General features: G+C 37.7%; 1 protein-coding gene across 11 annotated transcripts in view; it reads left to right on the top strand.

The window, feature by feature from the left end:
• The window catches only part of SLC10A7 (solute carrier family 10 member 7), a 259,532-nt gene that overhangs the window by 21,614 nt on the left and 211,105 nt on the right, over window positions 1–26,813 (top strand). For 8 of the 11 annotated variants that reach the window (XR_010120553.1, XM_055276057.2, XM_055276056.2 and 5 more), the window contains one exon: window positions 2,133–2,208. Coding sequence is in view for 10 of the 11 variants with exons in the window: in XM_055276057.2 (XP_055132032.1) it covers window positions 2,133–2,208 (76 nt within the window). In the remaining variant the exon portion in view is untranslated. Of the gene's footprint in view, window positions 1–2,132; window positions 2,209–4,104; window positions 4,161–4,475; window positions 4,517–10,924; window positions 11,864–26,813 lie in introns of those variants that run through there. The other 3 variants (XM_063638245.1, XM_063638247.1, XM_063638246.1) reach the window with 3 other exon arrangements.

The following is a 26,813-nucleotide window of genomic DNA, read 5'->3' as shown; positions in this document are numbered from 1 at the left end:
CCCAGATAGGTGGCTTTGTGAGTTTGGGAAAGTTACTTATCTTCTTTCTTCACTTCAGTTTTCTTTAAGATGGGAATAATAATAACACTTATCTTAAGTATAACTTTTGAGGAATAAATGAGATAGTATGTAAAGTGTTTAGAATAGCGTCTACTACAAATGGTAAATGCTCATTATTAGTGATGATGATAGTAGACTCTTAGGAAGGCTCAGAGATTGGGAATTTATAATAGAACAGACTACTCTAGTAGCTCTTGGTAAAACAGATCTGGAAAGAAGACGATATTGAATGGAACTGAGTTGGAAATTCCATCAAATGGGTTTTCTTATGCTTCAATCAAAATGAGTTTAAACATTTTTTTTCCTATTTCAGAGCTAATGTGAATCCATTGCACAAAGTTTAGATAATATGTTCTTACAAAAATGAATAAAAATATAGTTGACCCTTGAACACTGTGAGGCTTTGAGGTGCCAACCCCCATGCAGTTGAAAATCCACATATAACTTTTGACTCCCCAAAAACTTAACTACTATTAGCCTAACCATTGACTGGAAGCCTTACCTATAATATAAAGAGTCGATTGATATATATTTCATATGTTACATGTATTACATATTCTTACAATTAAGCCAGAGAAAAGAAACATATTAAGAAAATTATAAGGAAGAAAAAATATATTTACTATTCATTAAGTGGAAATGGATCATTACATAGGTCTTCATTTTTGTCATCTTCACATTGAGTAGGCTAAAGAAGAGGAAGAAGTCTTGCTGTCTCAGGCACAACAGAGGCAGAAGAAATTCTTGTATAAGTGGGGCCCTCACAGTTCAAATCCATGTTGTTAAATGGTCAACTGTAACCTTTAATCATACCCATTCAAAATCTAAGTCAGATACTCTGTGTCATCTATGCCCTGTATGAACTTTCCACTTAGGCCAGCTACCTGTTCTCCCCAGAAGATACATTCTATATGAATTTTGAGTAATTAAAAAAAATGTATAGTACTTAAGTTTATTACTCATAGTTTCATTTGCTTGTTATGCAATTTATTTTCTGTCCTAAACTAAAAAAATAGACCTGTCATGATATTGGGTGTGTGCACATAATATAATAAAAACCAAATTGGGGATAGATACTAGAATTTACTACAGAGTCTGAATGCAAGAAGTATATGATTGTGTCATGCCTGTTTCTATAATGTTATTACAACGTTAAAATGTCTTTTATGAGATGAAGATTTGAAAACTGCTCTTCTGTAGAAAGAAATCCAAAGATGTAAGCTTGTGTCTTGTCAAGTATTTTTGAACTTAGGAAGTGGTTTTGAAGATTTAGAGACTTCCTACAAACAAAATGTAGGGAAAATATTTTTCACTTTACCTAAAAATAACCTAAGACTATATACCTTACCAAATGATTAGCCATTTTGGTTATCTTTCTTTTTTTTTTTTTTTTTTGAGACGGAGTCTCGCTCTTTCGCCCAGGCTGGACTGCAGTGGTGCTATCTGGGCTCACTGCAAGCTCCGCCTCACGGGTTCACACCATTCTTCTGCCTCAGCCTCCCAGTGGCTGGGACTACAGGCACCCGCCACCACTCCCAGCTAATTTTTTTCAGCACGTGAAAAGATACTCAATATCAGTGATAATACTGACTTTGAAAGATATTCAATATCAGTGATAATACTAAAAAAATACTACTTTTAGTAGAGACGGGGTTTCACCGTGTTAGCCAAGATGGTCTCAATTTCCTGACCTCGTGATCTGCCCGTCTCAGCCTCCCAAAGTGCTGGGATTACAGGCATGAGCCACTGTGCCTGGCCCATTTTGGTTATCTTTAAATGACTGCACTCACTATACCTTGACTGCTTTTTGAATTGTATAATAAGAGCTTAGATAGCTTAAAACAGACTCACTCAAGCCTATGGAATAGCATAAGAGATTAGAACCCATACATTTGCAACACCTTGTAAGCCATGTTGCCTTGTGTAGACTTGTCTAAATTCAACAGGGCATGTGCATCAATAAATATGCCCTTATATTCATTTGCTCAGCCTTGCTATTTTAGAATGAATGTAGTGAAAGCTGTCTATGATTAAAAAAATTATTTATAGTTGGATTTTCTTTTATTTTTCAGTTTGCAGACGGTAGGTTGCATGCCTCCGCCTGTGTCTTCTGCAGTGATTTTAACCAAGGCAGTTGGTGGAAATGAGGTGAGTCATGGGGCTACCTTATTTAAACATAAGTGCATGCTGTGTTTTTATTTCAAAATTATATCATAGTTTTGGACATGAAGGGTTGGTGTTGCAGAAAGCTCCTAGCCATAGCAGCTTGTGAAAGAAGGAGGTGTACTCACATACTAGCATGATGCTAAAATTGATTATGATGGATGGAATTTAGGATTTCAAAGAGAAGAGCAAGGGAAATGAGTGAAAAAGAGATAGTGATTTTTCTTCTACCTCAGTGGAAATTGGGAGACAAAGGACAGAGAAGACCTGGGAAAGGCATTTTTCATCCAAGGTTCACAGACTGAAGACATCCAGTATGGCTATTCCTTATTTCCAAAAAATTTGTTAACAAACTAAATTAATGGGGAAAAGTTAAATATGTTTAATGGCAAGTGAGGATGATACAAAAAGAAGAAATTAGGCTAGGTTTCTTAGATGAATTCAAAGAGATTATTCAACTGCTAGGGGACTATGGCACAATTGTATTTGAATATTGGAGTAGCAATTGTCCAATGCAGAAGCTACTTATAGGGGTTCTTCCTTGGTTGAAAGGCCCTATGACTTTATACTGAGGGACATTCATTTGTGATAGCTTATTTCTCCTTTTCTACTTGTATTCTCTTGTTCAGAAAAAAGATGTTATTGAAGGAGGGAAGATATAATGGGTTTCCACTTCAGTTCATTCTTAGGATTCTGCTTTCAACATCTATTTTCATTTTCGTCCACTTTATGCTTTCCAAAAATATTGAGTATCTGCTATATTCTTTTTGAAAACAGGTTTATGGAACTATCATTGACATATAACAAACTGTATAAACATAAACAGTTTAATGTTTTGACATATGTGTACATTTGTGAAACCATCACCGCAATCAAGATAGTGAACATATCCATATCCATATATACACCCTCAAAGAGTTTCCTGAGTCCCTTTGAGATTCCTTCCATCTGCCCTTCTCAACACCCCTCTTCCCCAGGCAACTGCTGATCTGCTCTCTGTCACTATAGATTAGTTTGCATTTTTTAGAGTTTTATGCAATGGAATTACACAGTTTGTGCTCTTTTTAAAAATCTTTTCTGGCTTCTTTTACTAAGCATACATATTTTGAAATTCATCTATGTTGTGTTCATTAATAATTCAGTACCTTTTTTGCTGAGGAGTAGTATTTTGTGTAGATACACTACAAATTGTTTATCCATTCACTTGATGGAAATTTGGGCATTTTCTAATTTTTGGCTATGAGCATTACTGTAGAAATCTTAAGTTTATATATAATATACCCCCGTTTCCTTGGAAATACCTAGAAGTGGAATGGGTATATCATCCAGTAGGTGTAAGTTTTAGTACCTTTTAATCAAGGAAGAATCATCTATAAATAGTTATAAGTCTCCTATAAATAGCTTCTGATGTAGACCATTTCTCTCAATATATAAGCACTCTTCTTTTACTACATGTGTGTGTTTAACTTTTAAATAAATTACCAAACTATTTTTTAAAGTGGTCATACAGTTTTACATTCCAACCAGTAGTGAATGAGAGTTCCAGTGTTCTACATCCTAGTCAACATTTGGTGCTGTATTTTCAGTCTTTTTAATTTTTGCCATTCTAATACGGTGTAATGATATCTCATTGTGGTTCTGATTTAATCTGTATTCCCACTGATATTGAATATCTTTTCATGTGCTGATTTGCTATTCATGTGTCTTCTTTAGTGAAATATCTGTTAGCTCTCTTGCTCATTTTTAAGAAAATTGGGTGGTTTGTTTACTTATTGATGAGCATTAAGATTTCTATATATTCTGGATATATCTCTTTCATCAGATATTTGCTTTGTCAATATTTTTTCCTAGCCTGTGACTTGTCTTATTATTTTTTACCAGTGCCTTTTGAAGAGCGGGATGGTAGTGGAGACAGTAAAGGTGATTGGATTCTGGGTGTATTTTGAAGGTACAGGATATGCTGATGAATTAGGTGTGGGGTGTGTGAGAAAAAGAGGGGTCAAGAATGACTTTAAGGTTTTTGGTTGAGTAACTGCAAGGATGAGGTTGCTATTGCTATGTGAGAACAGGTTTGGGGAGTATTAGCCTACAGAAGCTAGGCTATTCTGGGATCACTAAGAACTCCAAAATCTCAGTGGTTAAAAATAGACATTTATTTCTTGTTCATAGTACATGTCCCATGTGGGTCAGTGGGAAGGTCTTTTGCCATCCCTAAAGATGCCAGATTGATTGGAGGCTCTACTGTCTTATAGGTCTACCCCCTGGATGGAACACACAACATTTTCACTTGCCACAGCAGAGAGAAAGATTGGAGAACCACAAATAGGCTTTTACTGCCCAGGTTGACAGTGATACGTGGCACTTCTGCTCACATTAAATTGACCAGAATAAGTCATATGGCCTTACCATGTGTTGTCATTTATGTGCCCTGAAGGAGAAAGGAACTGACATTAGTGAATACTTGTAATGTCAGCCATATAGGTAAAGATCAAGAGTTTGGTTTTTTGATGTACTAAGATGCCTATTATATATCAAAGTGGAAATACTAACAAAGAATTAGAGATATTAGAATTGGTAGTTTAGGAAGTGGTCTAAACTAGAGATATAAATTAGGGAATCATCAGTGGATAAATGTATTTAAAGCCAAAATTGGATGAGATTATTTGGGGAGAGAGCATAGATATAAAAGAGAAGAGGTTCAAGGACTGAGCCCTGGATCACTCCAACATTAAGAGGTCAAGGGAATGAGGAATAACCAGCAAAGGCAACAGAGAAAGCAGCAATAATGAGAGCAGGAAAAACAGGGGAGCACTATGTCAGGGAATCCAGGTGTCCTGGAAGCCATGTGAAAAAGTGTTTGAAGAGGAGGGTCTGGTTCACTGTGTAAAATAATGCTGATATAAGTTGTGTAAGGTAAATTCTGAAGATCAGCCACTAAATTATGCTACATGGAGTGATTGGCAGCCTCACAAGGTGGTTTTGGTGGAGCATTGGGATAAAAGCTTATTTGAGGTGGGCTCAAGAAAAAAGTGGGAAGAGCAGAATTCAAGATAGAAGTAGAGACAACTGTTTTGAGGTTCTCTGTGATGAAAGGGAAAAGGGAAATGAGGTTTTATTTAGAGGGGATGTGGGGTAGAAATTTTTTTAATGTAGAAATAACAGCATGTATCCATCATGATGAGAATGCTACACTAGAGAGGAAACTATTGATGTAAGAGAGTATGCTGGAGTAATATATTTGATCAGATGAGAGAGAATGGTATTGAGTTGTATGACTGTCAGTAGACCTTGGGCTGTTTATTTATAACAGAAGGGAAGGCAGAGTGTGTGGATATGGATGTGTGTAGCTGGGTAGAAGGGGTATACTTGGTCTCTTTTAATAGTTTTTATTTTCTTAGTGAGGCTGGAAGCAAGGTCAACAGCTGAGAGTGATGATGAGGTAGGTAGTATTGTTTCAAAAGGGAGGAGAAAGTGTGCAATTGCCATCTAGATGAAGAAAGTAAGTTAACTTGAGGGTATGGCAGGACAGCTAGGCTGGACTGAGGAGCCAGCTGAGATGCCTAGACATGCATTGAAAGTGAAGCCAGGCGTTGTGGTTGTGTGTTTTCTCAAAGCCACATTTAGCTTCTTAGTGTAGGAATGAAATTAGCAGATAGCTGGATTTAACCGAAGATTTCATTATGTCAGGTAGTTATTTCTATTTGCCATATAATTAGTGAGATAGAGGAGGTATAGGAGTTTTAGACTAGTATGAACTGTGGTTTTCTTTCTATTGTGATTAGAGATAAATGTGATTTGTCTAATGGTGATTCCCTTAAGAGGTGTGTAGGCTATATTGATTTAAGAGACTAAAAAACCTTTTTGTTCTCAACTTTTGGCCAAAGTTCACATTTCATCCATATCCTTGACATTGACATAGCATTAGATTTTTGTAAAGTCTATTTACATGTTTATTCCCTCAATAGATAAATTGTTTATATTAATGTTCCACGTTAATAATGTGGAATTTAGAAATATCTTCTTTGTTTTCTAAAAGTGTTAGTCTATTTCTTTAAATGTTTATATTGTATAGCTTCATGATTATCAAGCATTTTTGTAGACCAGGGGTATAAGATATAATTTTTCATAAATCTTAAATATCAAACTTCAGAAATGAAATTTGTGGAGTCCAGTTTGGTCCTATCTTCTGATACGAAATGAGTAGACTATTTCATATTTTCACCAGATTGTAGGAGAAAATGATAAGCAAGAAAAGGTAGTAGAAAAGTTTAATACTTTCCTAAAATAATTGTTACTAGATAAGTGAATATAGACTTTTGTTGAAGTAAATGTGAAAGAAAATTAATCTTTTGTATAATATATTGGAAAGAATGTAATCTAAGGATGGACAGTGAATTTGTTGGTGCGTGTAATGAAAAGGTCCACAAGCTGGGCCCACTGTCACCTACCATTTGATGAAGGCCCTGATTCTGTTTTTCTGTGATTCTCTGCTCTGCCTTGCATGTAGTGGCTCTGTACTCACATGGGTTTTAACATAGCAATAGAATTGCTGTGGCATATTTCCATGTTGCATTGTCCTTGCAAAATGTTTTTGATGGTGTTTATGACAAGTATGAAAACGTCTTCCTTAGGATTTTGTGTTATCACCTTTTTCACATTTAGTTGATGCTCATGTATATTTATATATTTATATGTAATATATACATGTTTAATATGTGCTCTCATGTACTAAAGAAAGTGTGTGGTTGTATAGCATATTTGTTTTTAATGATTTGGGGATGTATGCAGTTGTAATGGTGTCATTTGAAATGATTATTTTCATTTTGCAAAGTTGTTATAGAACGTAGGAGGAAATTTGTTTCTGCTACTTACACACTTTTCATTTTAAATGATTTTCAGTAAAATTGTTGGTTACCAAAAGATTTTGTCATGGGTTGTACTTTGGCAAGAAGTCACTTCATTGCTTTTTGTAAGTTAAAAAAAATATGTTCTTATAACTTAGGTTATTATTGTTTCAGTGAACCAATTAGAATTTATAATAATTTTTAGCAGCAGAAAGAACTTAATGTATGTGCATAGCACATACACTGAAATGCCAGTATATTTCTCAGTATAATACTGAGTATAATACTGTTTAGTAGTAAAGCTGACTGACAATCTTCTTTTGTGGCTTTTACATTTTAAGCTATTTTTATTTAAATATTAGAAACATGGTCAGCTTCTTATTTGTGATTGTTATTTATTCATTTGAATATTTTAAACACAAGTTTTCAATACTGCAAAGTTGTAGAGTGTGCTTTGACATGGTCCAGCTGGTGGTGATTGTGGCCGTGTGTATGTGTGTATGCGTGTAGTTGTAGTTCCTTTTTAAGTAATAGAAAAAGTATCAAGGCCGGGGGTGGTGGCTCATGTCTGTAATCCCAGCACTTTGGGAGGCCGAGGCGGGGGGATCACCTAAGGTCAGGAGTTCAAGACTAGCCTGGTCAACATGGGGAAACCTCGTCTCTACTAAAAATACAAAAATTAGCCAGGCTTGGTGGCATGTGCCTGTAATCCCTGCTACTCGGGAGGCTAAGGCAGAAGAATTGCTTGAACCCAGGGCGCGGAGGTTGCAGTGAGCCAAGATTGTGCCATTGCACTCCAGCCTGGGTGACAGAGCGAGACTCCGTCTCAAAAAAAAAAAAAAAAAAAAAAGTAATAAGAGTTAGTGAATCCTAATTTTATTTCCAAAAATAAGAAGATAGATCAGAATGTTTTATATTTTATTCTGACATGGGAGGCAAAAGATAAACACTTATTCTTTGTTTATAACTATATATATTTGTTTAGTTTAAATTTCTGTTCTAGATATAAGATTCAGTGATAAAAATTTTTTTGCTTTTTTTTTTCCCTCCAAAAGCCTTACAAAGGTTTTAAACCTGATGAGACTTGCTAAGAGAATCCTTGTATTTAAATTCAAGTTACTTCTGCCTTACAATAACTATCACAGGGATTCCTTTATAAAAGAAAAAAAATTTTTAAAGAAACTAGAACGTTTCTTTAAACGTTTGGAGAGGGAGTTATGTGGTTTTCATAGTATTGTAGAACTATTTCATTTCTCTATCGTTTGTACTGGTATTTAGTGAAAAAGCAAGAAAGGTAGGGTTTGGGAAAGAGGCCTTGTCTTCTTTTATCTCAATATTGCTTCTTTTGCATGCTGAGAAAAGGAAGAATTCAGCTAAAAGCCATTGCCTAAAAATGCGAAGTGAATATGAAGCCTTAATGTCCAAGTAAAGTTGCAAAGCTATACAACTTTACAAAATTTTGAGAGCCTAGGTATTAAACAAGTAGAAGAGAAATATAATTAAGGAGTGTCTGCCTTCAAATATCTGAAGGAAAAAAGAAAAAAGCATTAAGAGTTGTAACAGATAAAAGTCAGGGCAAGTTAGAAAGGAGTCTTTAGTCAGATCTGGGAGTAATATTTAAATTCTAGGTTATCTGTGTTTAAAACCAAGCCTGGTAATTCGAACCATGAAAATAGGCACCTTTACCACTAGTAGCAGTGTACTGACTATAGGCATGTTATTTATGTTTATTTGTGGTTTTTTGATTGTTTGTTTCTTAAAATGGATTTCATGGATCACTTGCACTGGCATTACCTGAAAGATTAGAAAAGTAAACTTAAATTCTTTATATCATATCCACCCTAGATGTATTGAATTAGAATGTTTAGTGGATGGGCCTCAAGAATCTCCTTCTTTTAAAAATTATGAAACCTATCATAGCTACAAAAAGGATATAAAACACATATACACAGTTTAAAGCACAATGTGCACTTCTATGTCCACCATCCAGCTTTAGAAATAGAATACAGTATTCAACCAGTTGTTAAGCATCAACTTTAAGATACTGTTTTCTACCATAGAGAATAATAAGGATAATAAGGTCTTACAGGGGAGCAAAAGTAATCTTTTGCTCACCCATGACAAGGGTCATAGCTGACATCCCTATAACAAATGACACATTAACAAGAGAAAAGCATAACAAATTTATTTACCCAAAGTTTTAGGTGACATGGGTGATTTCAGAAATGTAGACCCAAAGAGACAGGGTAAACTACATTTTTATGCTGTCTGATGAAACAAATGGATAGTTATGGAGAAACATGGTTGGAAAAAAAGGGGTATGCCTTAATGGTAATAAACTGGGGCCACTTAACAAGGCCAGGTTTTTCAGATTCATTTCTGTGTCTCTGTAAGACCTGCTTTCCCCCTGAGTGTGAGAAAGGACACCTGTCACATGAGGATCTTCAGGGGAGAAGGGAGGAAGTCAGAGTGACCTTTCCGCTTTCTATGATCCACCTAGCGGGAGAGGAATTATAGTTTCTATGATCCACTCATGGGCAAGAGAAAGAGGGACAGGAGACAGGAGGGCAGGAGAAGGTTAGGGAGACCATCTTGCTTTTGAGTCCCCCTTGTCAGCTCAAAAGTACTCAGTATGCCAAGGCACCATGCTTTACATGCTTTAGGGTATTGTGTTCTGAGACCTGACAATCTAGTGCCTGATTTTGAGAAGCTTACATTTAGTGTGATATTACAGTATTCAGAATCTCTACTTCATGTTATAAACCTCACAAAAATAGGCGAAACATAGTGGAATAGTTTTGCCTAGATGACCCATATCATTAAATTATTGTTTTCCATTTGAGTGTAGAAAAAAACAAAATGCACCGCAAGTGAGATCAGCTCCACCCAGCTGTGTGGGACAGCCAGAACTTCAGGTTAGAGATCTAGACTGTGTTTGCTACTTGCAGCATTAGGCTGTGGTCTTGCCTAGTCTAGTATTAAGACAGTGTGCTTCTTTTAATGCAAGCATATTTAGCTGGCATTTTTATTTTATTTTACTTAGCAGGTTGAGGGATTTTAGAACTTTGATAGTCATGCTGAATTCCAAATACATTTTAAAGAAACATTTTGATTTGGGGTATAGAAGAAAGATAACAAGTATGTGTATGTGCCTCTGTGTGTGTGTGTGTGTGTGTGTTTACTTTCATCAGTGGGGCTGGTGCTCAAATCTCTTCAAAGACAATTTAAGAATGTCTCTTGAGCAAAGAAAATTATTACATGTGGTGAAGTCTTTAAGTCATAGATGAAGGTCATGGAAGTCTGAGTGTATTTAAAAAAGGTTTTCTATCTGCTTGGAAAGCAAATGAAGCACTCATTACTAACTTTCAAAGTATGCTATGAGATTTTTGCTAGAGGTGAAAGATCAAGATCATCACAGTCCAAATGGAGACTGAAAGTTCAATTTCTGACTCATGAGTGAGGCATGAAACATTTCAGGGTTATTTTGCATTATCATTGGGGAGTTGGTCTTGCTAATCCAATGCATTAAGATAAGGTTCATTGAAACATTTATAAAGGCAGTTAGAGTAGATCTAATCAGCAGAGAGGACTAGGAGTGAAACGGAAATCTTATCTGTCAGTCACTTTCTCCGCTTTAGCAATTACTTAGCCTTTCTGTTCTTTGCTTTTCTCTTCTGTTAAATGGGGTTACTGCTTTGGCTTGTAGTGGAAGGTTAATGGCATCCTGGAGGAATCTTATGTCTGAAAAACATTGTCAGCATTGAGCCTGCTTGCACGCTGGCAGATATATATTTTTTAGCCTCCAGACTGGTGTGCTTTCTGAGAAGTAGTAACAGCTACTTTTCCCTCTTTAACAGATGAAAGAACAGAAGTAACAGCAGCAACGGCAAGAAATTCTGTGCCCCTACTCTTCTACTGTATCTACCTTTTAGCTTCAGTCTTATCTTCCAGATTGGGCGAGAGTTCTTAGGAGGTAGAAAGAGTTGACTGTGTTTGTTTTAAGCTGCTATAAAACTTGTGAAACGTACCTAGATTTCCCTAGATTTTTGTGTAACTTAGAATTTTCTCATTTAACCCTGTTGCCCAGCAAATTGTCTTCATTTTTACCTCTCTAACTAAAAGGGCCCTTTTAATAGGTTAGCAGTGATTTCTAGTCACCAATCCCAGTGGCCAGTTCTCAGTTCATATCCTCCATGACTGATACCATGGCCACTCATCTCCAAATTCCTTCTGCTTCCCTGACACTCATCTCTCCTGGTTTTCTTTCCACGCCTCTCATCACTTCTTTTCTTTCTTTTTTTTTTTTTTTTCGGTTTAACTTAAATTTTTATTAGATTACCAGATACATACTCTAGAGGAAGTACAATTCTATTAAATAGGAACTTGCCCCAAACATATTTTGCCTGTTCTCTCTTTGTCTAATAGCCTGTCTTTAGCACTACTTTGCCAAGTATCTAAACAAGCTAATTTTTAATGACAACTGCCTTTATTAAATAATTCACAGTCCCTATGTTTATCAGCCTTTGTAGTATTTCCTTTTTTGGCTAAAATCAGATAGCTTTCTAGGTCACCTAGTCCTTAGAAATAACTCCACAGAGATGGTAAATAGTCAATTGAACCTTAATACCTTCTCCTTCACAGTGTCCTGCTGAAAAACATAGTAAATTAATTGTGACTCCAGACAACTCAAACCTCATTGTCTTTCATCCCGCTGGCAGGCACTCTAGTGTCCTGTGCAATTGTGTATTGTGTAAACGCTATATACTTTATTTCATTTTTCTTCTAAATAAACTAAATATCTGGGTACAGGCATTAAATTGAATTTATTTTGGCTACAATCAAAAGTTCTTTTCTTCTTGTCTGGTTCCTTTTCCATCCCAATGGTGTCTTCCAGAGATCTGATCTAAAACAAAGTGTTAGCCCTGCTAGATTCCTGTTTCTGAATCCTTCTTCTCTCTATAGCTAAAGCCCTATGACCCCCATCTTTGGGTTTGACTGTGCCTCAGACGTTAGGGCCAGTCCTGATCTTGGGTGAGAAGTATTTACATAACTCCAGCTTAACATGCTGTGGCACTATATCACCACCTTTGCTGATAGGCCGCCTGACCTTGAGCGCAGAATACCCTGCCTTGGAATCAAAGCATGTGCTTAATTGCTGCTTTTACCATTACTAACCTAGTGGTTTTAGTAAGCCCTGGACCTTGCTGGCTTTTGGTTTCCCCATACAAGGAGCAATAATATTTGCATTCTCATTTCATAGGATTGCTTACCAGGATCTCATGCACTGGTATGTGGAAGTACTTGTAAACTATGAGGGAGCACATCAAGTAAGCATCAGCATTATTATCATTGCAGAGGTTTATCACTGATGAAATAACTGGGTTTTCTGAGTCAATATTATTGCTGTCTCAAGAACTTGATCTTCTAAATTCGCTCATTCATTCACTTCGTTCATTTATTCAAAAACATATGTTGAGCGCTTGCAATAGCTTGCTGTATATACATATTACATTTATAGAATTTTCAGTTTAGTAAGTGATATAAAACAAGCAGTAAATTGCAGCATAAGATGATTTGTATTTAAATAAATTTAATAAACTGGATAATTTTAGTTTATTAGTTTGCATTATAGGTCTTCAGGTTTTTTGTAAAAGTATTTCTTGTCATAACCTGGAATATTCATGTCAGATACCCAAGAGAGCCCCTTTGGGAATTAAAGGGCATGGGGAGCCAAATTAGTAATTGAAAGATTGCTTTGAGAGTTTAGAACTAGATAAAGGGGATTGAAGATTGAATAGATTTATAGGATGTTTCTCTGAAACAGTAAAGCCTAGAAAAGCATCCCAGCTCCATTCCAATGAACAACAACAAAAAACACAAGCCACAAAAACAATCGGGTATGTCTCTCTCTCTCTCTCTCTTTTTTTTTTTTTGAGACAGAGTCTCGCGCTGTTGCCCAGGCTGGAGTGCAGTGGCGCAATCTCGGCTCACTTAAACAGTTCTACATAAACATTGAAAATGTGTTATCAACCTAATACTCCTTGTTCAGTATCAGAATATCTGCATATATGATGACTAGCAAAATATTTTTTGATAATTTGGTTTATTTTGATTAGTTATATTTTAAATATCAGGCTTCCTATTTAGAGAGGCACTAGTCTAAACAACAACACACTTCTAACTTTTCTTTTAGCTAATCTAATCTAATATGTTTATATTTTTGCATCTTATTATAGAGAATTTGATTATTTTTACCTTTATTTCCAAATTCTGGGCATGTGCCTTTTTCAAGTTCTGTAGCTTGTCTGTACACCAACTACATGCTAGTTACACATGTATTTGTGTAAATTTATGAAGTTGTTCTTCTTGAAAATAGAAGACTTATTCTTAATAATTTACTAAATCATGGAGTTATGAAAATGTCAACAAATTAAACCTCAGAAGACTTAGCTGCTTCTTTTGGCCCCATCCCTAACTAGCTCTGTGATCTTGGGTAGTCTTTTCTTCAGCTTTTTAATCAATTTTATGTAGGCAGGGTTGTTTTAGATGAAAATATTTTGGGGAAAAAAACATATAGGACCCATGTAAATAAGAGGAGATATTCTGTCACTTTAAACTGTTTGCTTCTTGGTGAAATATGATCTATTTTTATTGCATTAAATGTAGATCTTTATGCTTTCCCAACGTATTCTCTTTTGATATTACGATGTTTGGCATCTATCAGACTATTTATTAAGAACATGGCTGGCTGGGCGTGGTGGCTCACGCCTGTAATCCTAGCACTTTGGGAGGCTGAGGCCAGTGGATCACTTGAGCTTAGGAGTTTCAGACCCACCTGGGTGATATGGCAAAACGCCATCTTTCCAAAAAATTACAAAGAAATTTAGCCGGGCATGGTGGTGTGTGCCTGTGGTCCCAGCTCCTTGGGAGCTTGAAGTGGGAAGATTGTTTGTGCTTGGGAGGTGGAGGTTGTAGTGAGCCAAGATCCTGGCAACACACTCCAGCCTGGGTGAAAGAGTGAGACCCTATCTTAAAAAAAAAAATAGGAAAGAAAGAAAGAAATGAAGAAACATGGACAGTGTATAGGCCAAAGGAGTCAGGTTTAATCTGTATTGCATTGCTACAAACTTTAGAAGTGATTCTGTTAAACTTTACTTGCATTACAAAGTCAACAGGCTGTGTCTTTCTTTTCTTTCTTTTTTTTTTTTTTTGAGACAGAGACTCACTGTGTCGCCCAGGCTGGAGTGCAGTGATGCGATCTCAGCTCACTGCAAGCTCTGCCTCCAGGGTTCACGCCATTCTCCTGCCTCAGCCTCCCAAGTAGCTGGGACTACAGGCGCCCGCCACCACACCCAGCTAAGTTTATTTTTGTATTTTTAGTAGAAATGGGGTTTCACCATGTTAGCCAGGATGGTCTCGATCTCCTAACCTTGTGATCAACCCGCCTCGGCCTCCCAAAGTGCTGGGATTACAGACATCACGCCCGTCCCAGGCTGTGTCTTTCTAGGTATTTAATGAGAACATCCTGCTTAATGCGATGAGATTTTCAAGCAGATTATTCATGGCCAAGAACACTTGGATCCAAACAAATGGTCTGAATATATTGAATGGGCTGAGCTGCATTTTAATCCAGTGCCAAGATATTGGCCTTGCAGGGCCCTCTGAATGAGGGATTGATTGATTTCCTTCCTTCCTTCCTTCCTTCCTTCCTTCCTTCCTTCCTTCCTTCCTTCCCTCGCTCCCTCCCTCCCTCCCTCCCTCCCTCCCTCCCTCCGTCCCTCCTTCCTTTCTTCACACAGGCAGAAACTGAAAAGTTTTCCAAAATGTAATTATTCTGTGTATAATTCACTCTTTCTTCTTTCTTTCCCTCGCCTTTTTTCCCCTCCTCCCTCCATCTTTTTCCTTTTCTTCTCTTCCTTTTCCTTCTCTCCAATCTTGGAAAAATAATGCCAATCATTATTCACTAAATTGATTTTGTGACCCCAGCTTGAAAAACACTATACTAAACTCTAATGGATATTTGCCATTCATATTTCCTCTTCAGTCAGCTCCTTTGATTCTCTGGACAAACTTTTTGGCCTTGGTCTATATGCTCTGGAGGATTTCTGGCCACCTATAACTTGCAGACAGTTCCTTTGGTATTGGTCTTCAGGCTACTTTGAGGAATTTGTCTTCTGATAAATTCTTCTGCTGCTTGTGGTCAGCTCACCTGATCTGTCAGCACCTATAATAAGGACCTCCTCATCCCCTGTATGTAGTAGTTGAAGCCTTGCCCATCAGTCAAGGCCCACCTATGAGTGAGAACATGCGGTGTTTGGTTTTTTGTCCTTGTGATAGTTTACTGAGAATGATGATTTCCAGCTTCATCCATGTCCCTACAAAGGACATGAACTCATCATTTTTTATGGCTGCATAGTATTCCATGGTGTATATGTGCCACATTTTCTTAATCCAGTCTATCGTTGTTGGACATTTGGGTTGGTTCCAAGTCTTTGCTATTGTGAATAGTGCCGCAATAAACATACGTGTGCATGGGTCTTTATAGCAGCATGATTTATAATCCTTTGGGTATGTAACCAGTAATGGGATGGCTGGGTCAAATGGTATTTCTAGTTCTAGATCCCTGAGGAATCGCCACACTGACTTCCACAATGGTTGAACTAGTTTACGTTCCCAACAGTGTAAAAGTGTTCCTATTTCTCCACATCCTCTCCAGCACCTGTTGCTTCCTGACTTTTTAATGATGGCCATTCTAACTGGTGTGAGATGGTATCTCACTGTGGTTTTGCTTTCCATTTCTCTGATGGCCAGTGATGATGAGCATTTTTTCATGTGTTTTTTGGCTGCATAAATGTCTTCTTTTGAGAATTGTCTGTTCATATCCTTTGCCCACTTTTTGATGAGGTTGTTTGTTTTTTTTCTTGTAAATTTGTTTGGGTTCATTTTAGATTCTGGATATTAGCCCTTTGTCAGATAAGTAGGTTGCAAAAATTTTCTCCCATTCTGTAGGTTGCCTGCCCACTCTGATGGTAGTTTCCTTTGCTGTGCAGAAGCTCTTTAGTTTAATTAGATCCCATTTGTCAATTTTGGCTTTTATTGCCATTGCTTTTGGTGTTTTAGACATGAAGTCCTTGCCCATGCCAATGTCCTGAATGGTATTGCCTAGGTTTTCTTCTAGGGTTTTTATGGTTTTAGGTCTAACATGTAAGTCTTTAATCCATCTTGAATTAATTTTTGTATAAGGTGTAAGGGAGGGATCCAGGTTCAGCTTTCTACATATGGCTAGCCAGTTTTCCCAGCACCATTTATTAAATAGGGAATCCTTTCCCCATTTCTTGTTTTTGTCATGTTGCTCAAAGATCAGATAGTTGTAGATATGTGGCATTATTTCTGAGGGCTCTGTTCTGTTCCATTGATCTATATCTCTATTTTGTTACCAGTACCATGCTACTGTAGCCTTGTAGTATAGTTTGAAGTCAGGTAGCGTGATGCCTCCAGCTTTGTTGTTTTGGCTTAGGATTGACTTGGCAATGCGAGCTCTTTTTTGGTTCCATATGAACTTTAAAGTAGTTTTTTCCAATTCTGTGAAGAAAGTCATTGGTAGATTGATGGGGATAGCATTGAATCTATAAATTACCTTGGGCAGTATGGCCATTTTCATGATATTGATTCTTCCTACCCATGAGCATGGAATGTTCTTCCATTTGTTTGTATCCTCTTTTATTTTATTGAGCAGTGGTTTGTAGTTCTGCTTGAAGAGGTCCTTCACATCCCTTCTAAGTTGGATTCCTAGGTATTTTATTCTCTTTGAAGCAATTGTGAATGGGAGTTCACTCATGATTTGGCTCTCTGTTTGTCTGTTATTGGTGTATAAGAATGCTTGTGATTTTTGCCCATTGATTTTGTATCCTGAGACTTTGCTGAAGTTGCCTATCAGCTTAAGGAGATTTTGGGCTGAGACAATGGGGTTTTCTAGATATACAATCATGTCATCTGCAAACAGGGACAATTTGACTTCCTCTTTTCCTAATTGAATACCCTTTATTTCCTTCTCCTGCCTGATTGCCCTGGCCAGAACTTCCAACACTATGTTGAATAGGAGTGGTGAGAGAGGGCATCCCAGTCCTGTGCCAGTTTTCAAAGGGATTGCTTCCAGTTTTTGCCCATTCAGTATGATATTGGCTGTGGGTTTGTCATAGATAGCTCTTATTATTTTGAGATACGTCCCATCAATACCTATTTTATTGAGAGTTTTTAGCACGAAGCGTTGTTGAATTTTGTCAAAGGCCTTTTCTGCATCTATTGAGATAATCATGTGGTTTTTGTCTTTGACTCTGTTTATATGCTGTATTACATTTATTGATTTGCGTATGTTGAACCAGCCTTGCATCCCAGGGATGAAGCCGACTTGATCATGGTGGATAAGCTTTTTGATGTGCTGCTGGATTCAGTTTGCCAGTATTTTATTGAGGATTTTTGCATGAATGTTCATCAAAGATATTGGTCTAAAATTCTCTTTTTTGGTTGTGTCTCTGCCAGGCTTTGGTATCAGGATGATGCTGGCCTCATAAAATGAGTTAGGGAGGATTCCCTCTTTTTCTATTGATTGGAATAGTTTCAGAAGGAATGGTACCAGCTCCTCCTTGTACCTCTAGTAGAATTTGGCTGTGAATCTATCTGGTCCTGGACTTTTTTTGGTTGGTAAGCTATTGATTATTGCCACAATTTCAGAGCCTGTTATTGGTCTATTCAGAGATTCAACTTCTTCCTGGTTTAGTCTTGGGAGGGTGTATGCGTCGATGAATTTATCCATTTCTTCTAGATTTTCTAGTTTATTTGCATAGAGGTGTTTGTAGTATTCTCTGATGGTAGTTTGTATTTCTGTGGGATCGGTGGTGATATCCCCTTTATCATTTTTTATTGCATCTATTTGATTCTTCTCTCTTTTCTTCTTTATTAGTCTTGCTAGTGGTCTATCAATTTTGTTGATCGTTTCAAAAAACCAGCTCCTGGATTCATTAATTTTTTGAAGGGTTTTTTGTGTCTCTATTTCCTTCAGTTCTGCTCTGATTTTAGTTATTTCTTGCCTTCTGCTAGCTTTTGAATGTGTTTGCTCTTGCTTTTCTAGTTATTTTAATTGTGATGTTAGGGTGTCAATTTTAGATCTTTCCTGCTTTCTCTTGTGGGCATTAGTGCTGTAAATTTCCCTCTATACACTGCTTTGAATGTGTCCCAGAGATTCTGGTATGTTGTGTCTTTGTTCTCGTTGGTTTCAAAGAACATCTTTATTTCTGCCTTCATTTTGTTATGTACCCAGTAGTCATTCGGGAGCAGGTTGTCCAGTTTCCATGTAGTTGAGTGGTTTTGAGTGAGTTTCTTAATCCTGAGTTCTAGTTTGATTGCACTGTGGTCTGAGAGACAGTTTGTTCTAATTTCTGTTCTTTTACATTTGCTGAGGAGTGCTTTACTTCCAACTATGTGGTCAATTTTGGAATAGGTATGGTGTGGTGCTGAAAAAAATGTATATTCTGTTGATTTGGGGTGGAGAGTTCTGTAGATGTCTATTAGGTCCACTTGGTGCAGAGCTGAGTTCAATTCCTGGATATCCTTGTTAACTTTCTGTCTCATTGATCTGTCTAATGTTGACAGTGGGGTGTTAAAGTCTCCCATTATTATTGTGTGGGAGTCTAAGTCTCCTTGTAGGTCACTAAGGACTTGCTTTATGAATCTGGATGCTCCTTTATTGGGTGCATATATATTTAGGATAGTTAGCTCTTCTTGTTGAATTGATCCCTTTACCATTATGTAATGGCCTTCTTTGTCTCTTTTGATCTTTGTTGGTTTAAAGTCTGTTTTATTAGAGACTAGGATTGCAACCCCTGCGTTTTTTTGTTTTCCATTTGCTTTGTAGATCTTCCTCTATCCCTTTATTTTGAGCCTATGTGTGTCTCTGCACGTGAGATGGGTTTCCTGAATACAGCACACTGATGGGTCTTGACTCTTTATCCAGTTTGCCAGTCTGTGTCTTTTAATTGGAGCATTTGGCCCATTTACATTTAAAGTTAATATTGTTATGTGTGAATTTGATCCTGTCATTATGTTAGCTGGTTATTTTGCTCGTTAGTTGATGCAGTTTCTTCCTAGCCTTGATAGTCTTTACATTTTGGCATGTTTTTGCAGTGGCTGGTACCAGTTGTTCCTTTCCATGTTTACTGCTTCCTTCAGGAGCTCTTTTAGGGCAGGCCTGGTGGTGACAGAATCTCTCAGCATTTGCTTGTCTGTAAAGTGTTTTATTTCTCCTTCACTTATGAAGCTTAATTTGGCTGGATATGAAATTCTGGGTTGAAAATTCTTTTCTTTAAGAATGTTGAATATTGGCCCCCCACTCTCTTCTGGCTTGCAGAGTTTCTGCCGAGAGATCAGCTGTTAGTCTTATGGGCTTCCCTTTGTGGGTAGCCCGACCTTTCTCTCTGGCTGCCCTGAACATTTTTTCCTTCATTTCAACTTCGGTGAATCTGACAATTATGTGTCTTGGAGTTGCTTTTCTCGAGGAGTATATTTTTGGCGTTCTTTGTATTTCCTGAATCCGAATGTTTCCCTGCCTTGCTAGATTGGGGAAATTCTCCTGGATAATATCCTGCAGAGTGTTTTCCAACTTGGTTCCATTCTCCCCGTCACTTTCAGGTACACCAATCAGACGTAGATTTGGTCTTTTCACATAGTCCCATATTTCTTTTAGGCTTTGTTCGTTTCTTTTTATTCTTTTTTTTCTCTAAACTTCCCTTCTCGCTTCATTTCATTCATTTCGTCTTCCATCACTGATACCCTTTCTTACAGTTGATCGCATCGGCTCCTGAGGCTTCTGCATTCTTCACGTAGTTCTCAAGCCTTGGCTTTCAGCTCCATCAGCTCCTTTAAGGACTTCTCTGCATTGGTTATTCTAGTTATCCATTCGTCTAATTTTTTTTCAAAGTTTTTAACTTCTTTACCATTGGTTTGAAATTCCTCCTGTAGCTTGGAGTAGTTTGATCATCTGAAGCCTTCTTCTCTCAACTTGTCAAAGTCATTCTCCGTCCAGCTTTGTTCCATTGCTGGTGAGAAGCTGCCTTCCTTTGGAGGAGGAGAGGTGCTCTGCTTTTTAGAGTTCCTAGTTTTTCTGCTCTGTTTTTTCCCCATCTTTGTGGTTTTATCTACTTTTGGTCTTTGATGATGGTGACCTACAGATGGGTTTCTGGTGTGGATGTCCTTTCTGTTTGTTAGTTTTCCTTCTAACAGACAGGACCCTCAGCTGCAGTTCTGTTGGAGTTTGCTAGAGGGCTACTCCAGATCCTGTTTGCCTGGGTATCAGCAGCAGTGGCTGTAGAACAGCAGATATTGGTGACCCGCAAATGCTGCTGCCTGATTGTTCCTCTGGAAGTTTTGACTCAGAGGAGTACCCAGCCATGTGAGGTGTCAGTCTGCCCCAACTAGGGGGTGCCTCCCAGTTAGGCTGCTCGGGGGTCAGGGACCCACTTGAGAAGGCAGTCTGCCCGTTCTCTGATCTCCAGCTGCGTGCTGGGAGAACCACTACTCTCTTCAAAGCTGTCAGACAGGGACATTTAAGTCTGCAGAGGTTACTGCTGTCTTTTTGTTTGTCTGTGCCCTGCCCCCAGAGGTGGAGCCTACAGAGGCAGGCAGGCCTCCTTGAGCTGTGGTGGGCTCCACTCAGTTCGAGCTTTCAGCCTGCTTTGTTTACCTAATCAAGCCTTGGCAATGGCAGGCGCCCCTCCCCAGCCTCGCTGCCACCTTGCACTTTGATCTCAGACTGCTTTGCTAGCAATCAGCGAGACTCCGTGGGCGTAGGACCCTCTGAGCCAGGTGCAGGTTATAATCTCCTGGTGTGCCGTTTTTTAAGCCCATAGGAAAAGTGCAGTATTAGGGTGGGAGTGACCCAATTTTCCAGGTGCTGTCTGTCACCCCTTTCTTTGACTAGGAAAGGGAACTCTCTGACCCCTTGCGCTTCCCGAGTGAGGCAATGCCTTGCCCTGCTTCGGTTCACGCATGGTGCACTGCACCCACTGTCCTGTGCCCACTGTCTGGCACTCCCTAGTGAGATGAACCCAGTACCTCAGGTGGAAATGTAGAAATCACCCATCTTCTGCATCACTCACACTCACCTCTTCCAAACTTTATAGAGTGGCTTTCATTGGGGGAAGGCTTGTCCCTGAAGATGAGCCTAAGGGTGGCAGTTGGACAGATTATAGTGGCTCTGGTTGTGTATTTGTGCAATGGTGAAATCTTTGTACAGCTTCTTTAGTTGTGATCAGTATTAGTAATGACTGTGGGTGCCTCTATGGTCTATACTGCAGGAGTTCATGGCAGTGGTGGTGGTTTCACAGCTTATTAGGGCAGGGACTTTAGGGATTTTTCTGTTTTTGTTTTTCATACAATTTGGAGTCTTAGCTGAGAGGATCTCTTTGGGTGTTGGGTTTGCATAGCTCAAAGGCAGCCACAGCAGCACTGGTATTCATGGCACAGGTGCTCAGGGTGGCTGTGGATCCAGGTTCTTGGGCTCAGGATCTTTTGAGATTACTATTAGCACCTGGGACTTGAGGCACAAGTTCACTCTCCAAGGCATGATTGGATGCAGTTTTCTCACTAGGCTGGGGTCCGTTGCTCTGAAGCATACCCTAGCAGCCCAAACCCTGGGCTGGGATGCAGTTATGGTACTGCCCCTGGGGGGCACGGCATAGTACTTGCATAACTCTTGGGAAGAAGGGGTGCTCCAGAGGCTCAGGCCCAGGGAACAAAGCACAGCTGCAGTTTGGGACCTGGAGCCATGAGGCACAGTGGTAACTCAGGCTCTGGGGGATGAGGTGACTCTGGATCCTGAAATGGTAGAACATGGCCATAGCCCAGGTTCTGTGACACAAAGTGCAGCAGCAGCAGCAGCAAGGACACAGGCATGGTAAGATGCCACTTTGGCTTGTGGGGTGTGGGGCACAGTGCAGTAATGACTTTACTCTCTGGAGAGATGGGGTGTTTCAGCAGCTTGGACTGGGGGGACTCATTATGTTCCAGGTAGGCATGGCACTGTGCCTGTTTGGCCTGGGGAGTGGGGTGGCATGGCTTAGCCAGGGCTCTGAATCCTTGGAATGGGAATTACTGCATCTGCTTAGCCCCAGAAAGCATGGCTACAGCAGTCCGGGGAGCTTCTGTATTCTCGAGGGTGGGGTGCCACATCAGGTGTGGTACTCAGAAGTACAACTGCTGTGGTGTGCTGAAGGGTTGGAGTCCTTTGGGGGGCAGGATGCGGTGTCACCTCTGGGGTTGGGAGAATGCTGCTCCAGTGTACAGGAGACCTGAGGTTTCCTTCCCTTTTCTGTGCAGCCATCTCAGGTTTTTGTACTTTCCATGATTTCTCCTGTTTATTTGCTGTTCTCTGGTGCTCTCCTTTAGCTATTTTGGTAAATATGCAGTTGCTTATTCATTATTTTGTTGTTGTTTTTTTTTTGTGGGAGAGAAAGATCCCTAGCAGCTTCCTGTCAGCCATCTTTCTGACATCACTCTTCTGGTTGCTTTCAATTATCGACCTCATCTTCCTCTTTAGAACAGAACCCCAACTTTTAGCTGGCACCCAGCTGAAATATCATATTTATCTACTAGACTTCCTGGTGTTCTATTTGGCCATGTGACTAAATTATTGCTTTTAAGATGTAAATAAAAGTATTTTATATACTAAGGCTGGTATTATATACCAGCCTTCATTTTTTCTTCACCTTTTTGCTTACTGGAATGTTGATTTGATTATTAGAGCTTGAGGAGCATTCTTGGCTCATGAGATGTCTGCTAATGACAATAGAGCAGCAAGAATAGGACATGGGGTCCTTTTGGCTATGGAGCTGCCATGCCAGCCCTGGATTGCCTACCTTGGGACATCTTTTACATGAAAGAGAAATGAGCATCTCTTTGTATAATCTACTGTTATTTGGGGGTAATTTTTTAAATACAGCAAACTGAAGCACAATTTATATAAAATATATAAGATTATAATTTTCAAATAATAGAATATAATAAAGGACACTTAACATTGGAACTACACTGAATATAATTTAAAATAATGTGATATCTAGTAGGTACTGAATTACTGAAGACCTGAATTACTTTTTGAGTCTAATATAACTTAATACTTATATTAATAACTTAATAACAATGTGGTGTTATAAAAAAATCTAGTTGTCTTGAATTTTCTAACCTTTGGATTCTTTTAGAAATACAGATTAATATTAAGATTAGTTTTGTTATTTAGCTGCAGTATGCCTTATACTACGTACAAAAGTCAGACATCTAGGGGAATTTTTGAAAACATTCTTTCTGGAATCTATTTTGTTAAAATATTCTGAGACAGATATTCTGCTTTTTTTGTTTGTTTTTTGAATGTTGAATGTATACATTAACATATGGTTATAATGCTTCTTATAAACTTTATGCATCTTTGGTCAAAGGGCCAACAGTCTAAATAAAAGATATTGGAATTTTTATTGTCTTTGGGTTTTTATATCATTTTTCTAACAATTTTTTTGAATTGTGGTAAAATAATTTTTAAGTGTACAGTTCAGTGGCATTAAGTACATTCATATTGTTGTGTAACCACCATCATCCATCTCTAGAACTTTTTCATCTTCCTAAGCTGAAACCGTATACCCATTAATTAAACAACTGGTCTCCATACTCCCTTCCCCCAACCTCTGGCAAGTAACAGTCTACTTTTTGTCTGTATAAATTTGACTATTCTAGAAACCTCATATAAATAGAATCATACAATATTGTCCCGTTGTAACTGGCTTATTCCATTGTAACACAATTCTTTTGTATTTACTTGGGAAATTAATCATAAATGAATTATGATTGCCTAAGACTATCTTTCTTATATTTATCTTCTGAACATTTTCATCTGTTTTAATTATAATGGATATGAACAGAGTAGGTAGTGTTATGATAAAGTAGGGTATTAGAATTGCTAACCTACGAAATATAGTACAAAGCTGAAGTCACTATATAGCTATATGCTTTTATTATTACGAAGATAATTGAAACCTAAAATGACCAATTTCTCTTAATAATAGATCAGAGATGAGGGTGTTGGGTTTTTTGGCAATCTGGTGAGTTTTGTATCATCCTGTAAAACAATATAAATATCATATTGCAGGGTAACATTTGATTTTATACATTATCCAAATCTGTAATTATATGTTAGAAACAGGTAAAATTTGGTATTTTAGGATAAAATATCAAAGTTCACAAATTAAGCTGTTTTCCATTTGGCTTATATTCTATTTGTATAACAAATGGCATTTTTTTTCTTATTCAAACCATATAGATTTTTGAGATTGAACAATAATGCCTAAAATGATACTCAGATGTTGATGATTATTTTTGTTTTCTTGGGAAAAATATTGGTGATATTGTGACTATGAATATAACACTTTGTCCTTGACATCACTGTTTTATTTTTATTTCTAAAGCTCATATCATTTCTTCTTGCTCTCTCTTGCTTTCCTCAGAGGCACTTTACAGAAGCCCACTTTAATAAAACCTTTTGAGTAGATTAGTAGCTATGAATCTTTCAAAAATCCCAGCTAGAAGAAATAGGATAGGGATTTGGCATAATGGGAAGCATGCAACTGTGTTTACAAATCTTAGACATTGTCCCACAATTTTGGTGTAACCTTTCAGCTGACAATTAAAATCTTTGTTTTATCAGTCATCACCCAACCCCACAGATGGGTGAGGAATTAATCTGATTTGTATTTTTCCGCACAACTTTCTGCTACATATTGTAATATTCTATGATTAACATTCAGTGAATTCTTAAAGATGATTGATGGGCCTTAAAGATATAATATGTCCATCCTATTTAAATTTTGCCACAGTAAAACCACAGAACAGAAGAGCTCCTAAGACCCCTGTAGAAATTTGAAAACAATTTTGATACTCTCGTCCACTCAAAAAGAAATCTGCTAATAGTGTAATGTTTTTTCCCTTGCCAGGACCCTCCTTGCCTGGTGTCATTTCTTGAGCTCTCCTGGGAGGAGATTAGTCTAAAACAACAAAGTAGCCAGATGTCTGGTTCTGAGAGAGTCCCAGAGGCCAGGCTATGGTAGGCAACAGAAACCGCGTGGGGCTGAAGATCAAAGATACCTGAGAATTACTTATGGGCACATAGTATGTGTCATTCCCATTATTAACAGTCTGAGAAAATTTGTTTCCCTAATTAACCCTTTTGTTGGAATAACCTTAAATTTTAGTGAGTATATTTCTGTTTTGATATGTTTTCTTTTGTGTAGTATTAAGTGCACACACCAAAAAAGAGAAGTGAAAGGGTACTCTCATGCTTGATTGAAATCTCTAAGCCGTTATTCTTCTCCCAAATAGATACGCTATCAAGTGTGTTATCATTTATCATGAAATAAATGGGCATTATGGTTCTAAGTTAAAATTATACATCAATAGTTAGGAACTACATGGTTTATATGTACAAAAAGCTGTTCTTAAATTCCTAATCTTTTTTAAGCACAAGTATTTCAACTTTTAACTGTTTTAGAGTGGTGATTTTTAGATCACAGCTTCCTGTTCTTAAAATGAATTCAGAATAAATCCCAGTGGTGGGAAATCTGTATCTTATTAATAGTTGACCTCTTTCTTTTCACATTGGTATTACTAATGAAATGCTAATTAAAAATTCTTGTTATCCTTTACCTGTTTGCTTTTATGATATAATCTTGCATTAATTGGACATGTACAAAATTGGAAAATACAAATGCATTTGCTATTTTAGGTTATTCTTAATTCTAGAGCCTCTAAAAACTTTCAGCTGAATTTATCCAAGGGATGAGTAAAAATCTAATTATAACTTTTGAGTTTTTAGCCTCTAGATGAGAGTATCAGAAAAGAAAACAAAAGATTTTGGTTGACTTTGCTACTTGTTTTTGTTTCTGTTTAACATTATCATGTAACAACAAAAGTGTGTAAAAGACTTATTCTTGCTTTTCCTGAGATGTAATCATAAACCATTGTTATCAAGAGCATGATTAGTCAGCTTTAGAGCTTTTAAGCACTATAACACATTCTGTAGCATCTAGTAATATAAACTTGGCATAAAAGCTGTAAAAATGTCTTTAAATCTAATTGGAGATATGTGTTAGCAATTTAGTGCAGAGATTTCATATTCTTTGTATAGTGGTCAAGGCTTCTTTTAATTCCTTGAGGAAAATGAAGCTCCTCGGAGCAGTTTTTAAGGATTAATTGATTTATATCTTTGTTTCTAGATTTAAGTATTGAAGCAAGAATAAAACTGGCTTATTGTACAAAGAACTGGAGAAACAAATGTATTTTTTTTTCAGAGCAGAATTTGTTGTTACTTCAGTGACAAAGGGTGATCTGTGTTTTTCACTCTTTACACCTGTGTTTCTGCTACTGGCTTCCCCCACTGTGAACAACACCATTTGCTATCACTAAACCAGTCTAGTTAACTGTCTTCCTGTTTTGAATGTGAGTTGAGTCAGTGATGGTCACTTTACCATAAATATTCCTGAGCCCTAAGTAATGGATTACTTTAAGCAAGTAATATTAGAGAAAACCATAATTCCATCAATTCCTTGAAGTTTTTTAATAGCAAGATTTGATCTGAGGCAATGCAAGTCATAGTTCTAGAACTAAAGTCCAAAAGAAAGGAGATCCAGCATCCCACTAGACTGTGGCTCAGGG

This window comes from Symphalangus syndactylus, chromosome 4 (genome assembly GCF_028878055.3).
Source record: "Symphalangus syndactylus isolate Jambi chromosome 4, NHGRI_mSymSyn1-v2.1_pri, whole genome shotgun sequence".
Classification (NCBI taxonomy): domain Eukaryota; kingdom Metazoa; phylum Chordata; class Mammalia; order Primates; family Hylobatidae; genus Symphalangus; species Symphalangus syndactylus.
Note: the sequence above shows the minus strand (reverse complement) of the source record. Positions and strands in the feature narration are given on the sequence as shown.